This window comes from Egretta garzetta, unplaced genomic scaffold, assembly GCF_000687185.1.
Source record: "Egretta garzetta isolate BGI_Z169 unplaced genomic scaffold, ASM68718v1 scaffold628, whole genome shotgun sequence".
NCBI lineage: Eukaryota > Metazoa > Chordata > Aves > Pelecaniformes > Ardeidae > Egretta > Egretta garzetta.
This window is the reverse complement of record NW_009260535.1, coordinates 332,403-342,498: the sequence shown is the minus strand read 5'-3', so window position 1 is coordinate 342,498 and position 10,096 is coordinate 332,403. Positions and strand designations below refer to the sequence as shown.

The window sequence follows — 10,096 nt, the reverse complement described above, 5'->3', positions numbered from 1 at the left end:
TGGTGCCGCTGCTGTCCCGGTGGGCCTGGGGGAGACGGCGCTTGCCATGCTGGGGTGGCTTTTGGCACCCGGCTGTGTCCCTGCTCGGCAGCACCTGCCCTCATCTTCCCCTCAGCATGGGGTTTGGGATGACTCTTTTGGTCCTTGTGGTTATTTTATTTTATTTCTCCCTTCTGCTTTCTTTTCTCTTGGAGGAGAAATCGGGCTCTGCTCTTCCCCAGCCCTCCAAACCATCCCTGCCCATTTCCACCACCTCTTTTTGGTGGTGCGCCCGTTTGCACCACCACGAGTTTTGGTGACAGCGTAGTTATTTCTGCATTTTGCCACCTTTTCAGTGCTTCCTCTGCCGTGATGGGGAGGACGTGTCACCATCCTTTCTCCTCCTTTTCCTCCTCACTGCCCTGCTTCCCACCCTGCAGCCAGGCTCCCACCTTGCCCGATGCCAGTGGCCACGGCGGAGCTCGGGCTCAGCGGAAGCGGCCGAATCCTGCTCACAATAGGCCGTTTCCTGCAGGGGAGGTTTCTTTGGGGAGGCACAGGCAGGATTTTTAACCTTTTCCCAGGCGGCCCGCGGACGCTGAATGGTTATTTGCTCCAGCACCATGTTCACAGTGATGCTCGGGGGCTGCCGTCGGTCTCCTCCTCCCAAAGCATGGCGCGACGTACGCCTTGAGCATCCTTTTGGGTACGCAACCTCTTCCCCCATCCAAACGGATCCATTGGCTCCACCAGCCTGGTAATTCCTTGGCAGCAGGGAGCGGGTACCAGTTGTGATGGAGATGCTGTTCGCATCTCGCTTAATGCCTGGCTGCGCCGCTAGCACCATCCTGGCTCCCGGGAGGGGATTTGGGGGGTACAGAGAGTGGCACGAGGCTGCTCGCCAGTGTTACGGGTGCGTTGGACTTGATTACTCGAGTATTGTGCGTATTTCGGATGATGATAGCATTGCTCAGGGAGGGAAGCCTGGGGCTTGGAGGGGGTCCCCCCCCAAAACGAGCTGTCCTGAGCTGGGTGCCGCGGGGTTTTCTGCCTTCCCAGCCAGCCCTAAGCCTTCAGGGTGTGAAAACACGCCCGGCACACCTCTGCGTGGTGCCAGGGAGGGATTTTGCTGCTTGTGCGTGGCTGCTCCATCCACCAAGGAGCTGGAGCCTGGAAAGAAAAATTTCCCCTTTCTTTTTTTATTTTTTTTTGGGCAAAAACCATTTTAAGTGACTGCGTATAGAAATGGGAAGCAGGTGCTCTCCATCCTCACGCAGGAATCGCTTTGCATATCTTTTTCTACCCTGCTTTGCAGAAAAATGAAGCCAAGGCCAGGCTGGGTTTAACCTGCAACTCCCCGGTGACCCGTGTGCCGGCTCCAGTGGATGGTGTTGGATCGATCAGCCTCTGTGCGGGTTGAGTTTGGGAGGGACCTCGCTGGTTTGGGGAAGTTTCTGTATTAAACAGGGGCTGCTGTCACAGCCCCTGTGAGATGGGAAAAGTGAGGCTCTGTCTTCTCTCTCCTTTATGCCCAGAACTGGCTGCTACGAGCTCAGGGACAAAGCAGAGGACAGGTCCTGATGCTTATGCACGGGGATGACAGTGATAAAGTTATAAAATGTTGTATTATAAGAGATGCCGTGCCTTCGCTGGGCTTTCCCCCGCGTGCCGAGCCGCGGCGGTGAGTCACGGTCTCCCAAACACCGGGTTGTGACACTGTCAAACGAAGGCACCCGACGAATGAGCTGCTATTTCCAGGCTTCCTGCTAAATATACTTTCCCCTCCCCGATCCCCTCTGTAGTACTCTGCAAAAATTAAGGCCTTCCCGTCGTTAACGAGGGAAAACAACCCGTGTTTCTGCTTCCCCTGGTCTTTGCCAGATGTGGAACTGAGGCACGCGAGTGGCTTAAAGGCTGAATAGCTGGGGGAGAGGTGGGGCGGGGGGGTGGAGGGGGAAAAAAAAAAGCAGAATTTAAGTCTGCTTTGAAAAAGGGAATAAACAGGAGGGAGCACGAGGCGATGAGAGTCGTGTTGTGCCGGGGGCCGAGCCCGTGGGTGCAAGCAGAGGGGCTGTGCTGCCCTCAGGGAGGGTTTTTTTTTCTTCTCATAAGCTGTCTGTTTACTTTGAAAGGCTTTGGTCCAAAGTTTGGTCTTTAGTTTACATATAGGGCCTGTGTCGATCCATACTGTGGATCAACAAGTTTTTCTTTCAATAAACACTCCGGCTGGTGTGGGGGGGGGAAAAAACCCCCAAACCTCTTAAGTTGTGAGAAAAGCCTTTGGACAGCTTTTTATCTTTAATTAGTTTGAGTTGTTTTTCAAATCCTGGAAATATTTTCCCGGCTCAGACTGCAGAAACTCCCCCAGCCTCCCTCGCCAGAGGTTTGGAGCCGCTTCCTTCCTCCGAAGTGGTTTTAACCCAAGCAGGATCGCGGGGACGGCTGCGTGCCTGGGGGCTCCCGGCCGAGCTGTAGGCAGCGCAGATCCTGCAAATCCTGCTGGGCTGAGGCTTTCGGGGAGAGAACTGGATTTTGGAGGGTGACCTGGTACCTTTCTGCAAAGGATGCTCAAAAATTATCCCCTGCTCCTGAAGATCTTAGGGCTTGAGAGTCGCAGCGGGTAGATTTGGGGAGAGGTGCTAAGCTGCCTGGATGCGCGCGCTTAGGCTCCTTGCTTAAAAGCTGCTTGCGTGCCTGCAAAAGTGGGATCGGGATTTTGGTTTGGACTCTTACAGCGTTTCGTGGCAGGGAACAAACAGCATCTTCTGAAAAGAGTGAGGGGAGCTTCGCTGCTTTGTGTTAGGCGCCAGGGGAGGTTTAGGTTGGACATCAGGAAAAATTCCTTCCCCAAAAGGGCTGTCAGGCACTGGAAAGGGCTGCCCAGGGAAGGGGTCAAGTCCCCACCCCTGTGGGGATTTAAAAGCCGGGCAGCCGAGGTGCTGAGGGCCAGGGTTTAGTGGTGGGATGGCAGTGGTAGGGGAACAGTTGGGCTTGATGAGCTTAAAGGTCCTTTCCAACCTAAATGATTCTATGACCCTACGAAACTCCAGGCTAGCGGGGCTGTGAATTTTTCCAGTCACTGCACTGTCAGGGAGTAGGTGCGTGGTGGTGGGTAGTAGATGCGTAGTAAATGCGTAGTAGCTGTGGGATTGTCTGGCTCTATCCATCGCCCTTTATCCATCGAGGGCCATGAAGCGGATGCGCTGATCTGATGTCTGGCTGTGTTGCTCCATGAGAAGCAGCCCGAGCCCTGTCCCAGCTGCTCCAAGAGCATGGCAGGTAACTGGTCTTGATGGCTGCGTTGGGTTTTGCCTCTTCACTGTCCGGCTGCCCTTTGGTCCTCGGGTTAGTGTCGTTAATCACCAGGAGCCCGCTCGCTGCTGAAGATGCTGTTCCCTCTGTGTAGCTGTACAGAGCCCCCAGGACAGCTGCTTCCCAAATTTAGCTGGTTCAGGCACATCCCTTGTGCCAGGCAGGAGGAGGCTGGGATGAGGAACATCTCCCTCATCCCCTTGAGCAGTGCTGGGTTGCATGGAGGTGCCCGTAATGCAGGACAGGGAACGAACGAGGGATATACAGCCTTTCCTATATGGTCCCTGTTCAGCTCGTCCCCTGCAGACAAATCCCTCTCCCACCCTATAAAAATCCCTACTGCAGTCATGGTGGTGCTCTGTAGGATTTGGGCTGCCTTGAGAAAAGGCTGGAGATAAGAGGGGAAAACCAAAGAAGCGGGTTGAGGAGGTAGCCTCAAAGCATAACCAAAAAAAATATAATAATACCTGGCGATGCCCAATTCTGCCCCTGCCTGCAGCAGTTTTGCAGCGGCTCCGGCTCTGCTCGCTGCCCTGCCTGGTGCTCCCTTTCGCATACCAGCGTCTTGTTTCAGAGCAAACAGACCACGAGCGTCTTGTGCCGCTGAATAATCCTCACGTTGCTCTTCCCGTTACAAACTTCTCCTTTCTCTGGCCGCCTGCAAAATGCTCGATGGGAGCTCTAAAGCTTTGCCATCCACGGTGCTCATCGCTCCTTCCCAAGCCGAGGTAACCTGGTTTCTGCCTTGCAGGAGAGCTGGAGCTGGTGTTGCTGGAGGTCATGGTTCAAGCGTTCCCCGTTTTCTAGGAGGCTTAAGCTGCTCGGTGGTGTTTCTGTCTCTATATGCTACGCTGGGCTGTGTAGCAATGGGTGCACTGGGGTGCTCCCAGTTGATGTGGCAGAGGAGATGCTGTGGTAGATACAGCTACAGTGTGGGATTTCGGAGCCTGATGTTCACTTGGTGGAGCTCGGCTACGACCTTGATCGAGTCACCTACCCCTCCGTGCCCACCAGTAAGGGGTGTGTTGTCAGCAGTGGCAAAAAGATGCAGGTCCCTCTGTGGACATGCAGGGTGTCCTTCACCTTGAAGGTGTCCTGCTCAAGGTGGTTCATCCCATGCCAGGTGGGGGTTGGTCTCTTCTCCTAGGGAACGGGCAATAGGACGAGAGGCAATGGCCTCAGGTTGTGCCAGGAGAGGTTTAGGTTGGACATTAGGAAAAATTCCTTCCCCAAAAGGGCTGTCAAGCACTGGAGGGGGCTGCCCAGGGAAGGGGTTGAGTTCCCATCCCTGTAGGTATTTAAAAGCTGGGCAGGGGAGATGCTTAGGGACAGGGTTTAGTGGTGGGATGGCAGGGTTAGGGGAACAGTTGGGCTTGGTGATCTTAAAGGGCTTTTCCAACCAAATGATTCTATGTGGTTTGTGCTCCATCTGCCTTAGCTGCTGGAAACCACAACTCTTTTTCCCATCTGATCTGAGATGTCCTCGCAGTGGTGGCAAGGAGGTGGAGGTGGCTCTGCTGAGGGTGTCGGGTGTGATCGGGACCCTGGCGGCCTCATGGGTGGTGAGTCTCGGAGCACAGAGCTGAGCTGGACGGTCGGTGCTCTTGCATTGTTCTGGGTTTCTTTGTGCAACTGCAACAAGGAAAGCATGGAGGTGTAAGTGCTCATGAAATGAGATGCAACCAGTCTTTTGAGCTCTTGGAAAGCCCAGGGACCCACCTCTGAAAATGCTGCCTTGGCTGTTAAAGTCCTGCTGGGTGCCCACAGGGGAGCCTGTGCAGGGATTGCGCCGGGGCGAGGGGTGGAATTCTGCATGCCTTCAGACATTTCCACGGTCAGTGTGAATGCTTCCTGCCTGGTTGCAGGAGAAAGGAATGCTTTTGATGGCCAAGAGGACACCTTCCTTCCTCCTAAGGTCTGTGAGGTGCCCAGAAGTGGATGGGTAGGTTGGATGCCCAGAGGTTCAAATTTGGCCGCTGGAGCTGCTGGCCCTTAGTGAGTGGCTGCAGGTGTGTGCCTTGGCTTCCCCGTCCAAGGGGAAGGAGGAGGGAGGCAGTTCTCTGGAAGTCGGTCTGTTGGGATGCCTGCCTACATCCAAGAGGTTACATTTATCTTAGGCTATAAAACATTTTATGTAGGCTTTAGAAAACAACCCGCTAGGTCTGTATGGTGGAGAGGTGAAGGGGTGCAGAGGTGGCCCCAGAAGCTCTGCTGGTGGTCCTCTGGCCCACAGGAAGCATAGGCAGGTGTGGAGATGGCCTAAAGCATTGATCAATCCTCGAGTGGATGAAGGAAACCTTCCTACCAGACCCCTCTAGAAAAGAAGATGAGGAGAGTTCTCCCAAACTGTGTTGGGGCTGAGCACCGGGCAGGCATTGCTCCCCGCCCTGGAGATGCTCCGGGGTCGTTCTCTTGGACCCGCAAGTCTGGCTTATGGCCCCTCTGGTGGATTAGGAGACTTCATCTGGAGATGATGCCTTGTTTCCAGCTGTTTACACCTCTGGATATCAGCCAGGTACTTGGGTAGGATGTAAAACCTTCAGTGCCTGCTGGCATCGGCACATCCATGACACGGCCACCCGTCCCTGCAGCATCATGGCCACCACCAGCTTCGCGCATTTGTTACATGCCCTGCACCAGCTTGTGCCAAGGTTTGGATGTAAAGTCCAGGTCCCAGTTATGCTGTACCACTCCAGGATGAAGCAAGTTTGCTTTCCTAGCCAGCAAGGTTTGCAAGAGCCAGAAGTGTCTCCTTAAGCCAGCTTCAGGCTGGGCGATGCACTTTTTCCATTACTACCTAAAACTCTGCCCGTGGTCTCCATCTCCCTCAGGAGAGTGCTTCTTGCATCTACTTCTCCACAAGCAAAGCACAACATGTGGGATTTCTTTTTTTAAGTGGGGGGAAAAAAATAATAATCCCCAAACATGATGAAAACACACCATGGAGTTTGTTATCCCCCAGCTGAGGCTGCAAGAGGATGGGTAGCACTGCCGGTGATGGCAGAGCGGAGCCAGTGGCTGGTTGCTCAATGCTCGTGGGGGCGGGACGGGAACACTTGGCAAAGCCCCCGTGTCCTTCCCGCAGCTACATCCCGCAAGATGTGAAGCAATATTTCCAGCAGGGTTTTTAATAGCCTGCAGCTCTGGAACGGTTGCCATGATGTCTGTGTGAAATGCAGCTCATCTCTGTCAGCGTTTGACGGGCACAGGGTTTTTTTGGGCGGGTTGCCTATGAGGCTGAGCATGTGCAAAGCCTCGGAGTGGTGGCTGAGGAGAATCATAGAATCGTAGAATCTCTTTGGTTGGAAAAGACCTTTAAGATCATAGACTCCAACCTTTAACCTAACCCTGACATCCCACCACTAAACCATGTCCCTAAGCACCTCATCTACCCTTTTAAATACCTCCAGGGATGGGGACTCAACCACCTCCCTGGGCAGCCCATTCCAGAGCCTGGCAACCCTTTCGGGGAAGAAGTTTTTCCTAATGTCTAGCCTAAACCTGCCCTGGTGCAACTTCAAACCATTCCTCCTCGTCCTATCGCCCTCTACGGGGGAGAAGAGGCCAACCCCCCCATTCCCCCCCCAGCTCACCCCTCCTGTCAGGCAGTTGTAGAGGGCGATAAGGTCTCCCCTCAGCCTCCTCTTCTCCAGACTAAACAACCCCAGTTCCCTCAGTTCCCTCAGCTGCTCCTCGTAAGCTTTGTGCTCCAGACCCCTCCCCAGCTTTATGGCTCTCCTCTGGACATGTTCCATCAGAACATGAGCCATCAGAAAGGTAAAAATCTCCGGTGACCTGCTGCCAGTGTGGGGTTTGACAGGATGACAGCACGGACGGAGGTTGCCTTGGATGGTTGTGCACTGGGTTTTGCTGTGGACCTGACTCAGGGGTTCATCAACCTCGGAGAGCCTGCTCTGGGGTCTCCTGCAGGGGTACCGGGATGGGATGCTTGGCTCTGCCCCCATCCGCACGAAGCCTCCTGCTTCACTGCTGGGGAAGGTCATTCCCTTGAATTAAAAGCAATAAATAAAGAGCAAACAGCACAGCCCTGGTTTGAAGGGGGCCTGATGTCTCACCCCAGGCTTTTTTTTCCCCTTTATGGGCCAGGCTGTGATGCTGGACATGTGGCTGGGATCTTGCATGGCCAGCATAAGGTTCAGCTCTTTTGCCAAAGCTGCTTTTCCCTTGCCCCGTGGGACCCTTGTGAGCACCTGTGGGGTCTCTAAAGGGGCCCGGCTTCCCTGCTCCCATGACTGCCATTTCTAGAGGAGTCTCCACAGAGGTGCAGGGGCTAAATAGACGCGTAGCCTGCAGGGCTTTGAATCCCCTGAGCTTGCTCGGGTGCTGGATGTTGTCATTTCCACCCAGCCCGGGCTCATGGCATGGCTGCCCAGAGTGGATGGGAATGGCGGATGGTTTCAATTAACACAAACAGCCTGCTGGGTTGGGCTCCCGGTGTGCCCCAAGCAGCAGGTCACATGTGATGATGGTCCCTGCTGCTGGAGGGATGCTCATCCTTGGGGGGGGGGGGGGGGGGAGCTGGGAGCTTCCCCCATCAGGCTGGCTGGTGGCCTTTACAGCTGCATTGCTTTTCCTGGGTTTCTCCCTCTTTTATCCACTCCTTTCTCCTTCCCAAATCCCAAGTCCCTGTTGGGAAACCTCTTCCCTCACGATCCCCTTGCTGAAAGGCACTTCTGTGGGTGACGCTGGTGCCTGCGTATCTCCCTGGATGATTTGCCTTATCCAGCACAGTAGGAAAGGGGAGTAAATTGTGGAATGGATTTAACAACTGATTTGCTTTTTTTTCCCCCTCCCTCTTGTGTCTTTGACAGGTTACAGCCAAGACTGCTTTCCTGTTTATCTTACCTCAGTATAACGTTAGCATGCCTACAGCAGGTAAGAGATGCTGCTGCTGCAGATACCCCAAGGGGAGGGTTGGGTCATCGTCTGCCCTGAGCCCTCACTGCCAGCCGGCCTGGGAACACCCTCTACTGATGCTCAGGCCCTTGTCTGGTAGTAAAGGAGATGTTAAAAATAAGTTATGGGGGGGAAAAAGCGAAGTTTGAGTGGCTCAGAGCACGCTGATCCTGACTGCCAGCCCTTGTGCTGCTGGGGTTGGGAAGAAATGCTTTCCAGGGGGTTTTAGGGCTTCCTCTCCACCCTGTTCCTACCATGGTCAGGCCGCTCTGTGCGCTTTGCACGGTGAGGATTTTCCTCCAAGCCTGGCCAGGCAAGATCAAGTTGCCTGATTGCATGTCCAGGGTAGCTCCGTCTCCTGCTGAGGAGCAGAAGGGATTTGGCTCTTTGGTTCTAAGCAGCAGGGGCTGCACAGATAATTCCCATCTCGCTTTATTTATTGGGGATGGCACGAGGTGAGGGTGCAGAGATGCACATGGTGCACAGCATCCCTGCTCCGGGCAGCTTTTGGTGCTGATGTACATGGAGAGTAATTCAAGGAGGCTCCGAGCTGGTGCAGGTCTGAGCCCGACGGACCAGAGGACGTGCCCCAGCTCCCAGCCAGGAGGCAGCTGGAGGTTTGAGCCCTGTTTGTATTTTGGCTGTTAGTAGCTACCCTCCCAGCCAAGAGACCCTCCGGGGCTGGCAGCGATCTGGGCACCAGTGTGGGGGCAGCAGGAGGTGGTTTGGGTAAAACCCTGGGCTCAGGAGGAGCCAAACGCCCGGGGCGCAGAGCCTGGCTTGGTAGCAGAAAACTGCGGTTAATTAGAAGCGTTGGAGTAATCATCCAAGGGGGGCGAGGGGTTGTTGGGATTAGTGAAACTACGCTGAGGCAGACAGGCGGAAGATAAAAGGTCTGCCCTTAAAATCTTTGGATGTTACGGTTGAAGAAATCATCCAGCTTCCAGATTAACCTGGGGCCCGCGCTCCCCTATGGCACAGTCCAGACAACTTCCACTGCCGCTGTGTTAAGCGATATATTCGTTCCTGATACCAGAAATCTCGGGGGGCACATAACCATCTCGCCAGGACCAGGTATTGGGGTATCAATATACGGCATGAGCTAGCTGTGAGGCCATGGGGAGAGAGACCTTGGTGCAGCAAGCTCGCCGGGAGGAAGGGTTATTGCTCACCTGAATTTTTCCAAGGCCATTTCACATCCCTCACAACACGGATGTTGGTGCCTCTGTTGGCAGATCTTGCTCTCATCTCCCGTGCTCAGCACGCGTGGCCCCTGCCAGAGCAGCTTCTGAGAGGCCTTAGAGAGAGGAGAGGAGGCAGAGCGGTTGCACACGTGCGTGATATTTTCTTTAGTCTTGCAGTTCTTTTATCTTACGCTGGGGTTATGAACTCTGTGATATGGGCAACTTTTTTACCTCTGGGGTTTGCACAGCACCCAGCCAGGGGGCTCGTAAGGACCAAGTGTTTTCACATCCTTCCTCCAGGTGTTTTCATAAAACTTTATTCATGTACCTCGAATCGTAGAAATGTGGACCGAAGCATTGTTCGCGGGTAAACAGGGTTGGTGACGCATAATCCCAGAATCCCAGCATGGCAGGGGTTGGAAGGGACCTCGGGAGATCACCCAGTGCCACCCCCCTGCTCAAGCAGGGTCACCCAGAGCAGGGGGTACAGGACAGTATCCAGGCGGGGGTTGAATATCTCACAGAATCACAGAATCGTAAGGGTTGGAAGGGACCTCAGGAGATCATCTAGTCCAACCCCCCTGCTAAAGCAGGCTCACCTAGAGCATTCTACACAGGACTTCATCCAGGCGGGCTTTGAATATCTCCAGAGAAGGAGACTCCACAACCTCCCTGGGCAGCCTGTTCCAGTGCTCTGTCACCCT

General features: G+C 54.4%; 1 protein-coding gene across 3 annotated transcripts in view; it reads left to right on the top strand.

Moving 5' to 3' along the window:
• The first annotated feature begins 4,138 nt into the window (after positions 1–4,138).
• TRAM2 (translocation associated membrane protein 2) overlaps positions 4,139–10,096 on the top strand; it is a 16,074-nt gene continuing 10,116 nt past the window's right edge. For 2 of the 3 annotated variants that reach the window (XM_035900149.1, XM_035900150.1), the window contains exons 1-2: positions 4,139–4,304; positions 8,124–8,187. In XM_035900149.1, the coding sequence (XP_035756042.1) occupies positions 4,158–4,304; positions 8,124–8,187 (211 nt within the window). In that variant the 5' untranslated portion in view covers positions 4,139–4,157. The remainder of the gene's footprint in view (positions 4,305–8,123; positions 8,188–10,096) is intronic. The other variant, XM_035900148.1, reaches the window with a different exon arrangement.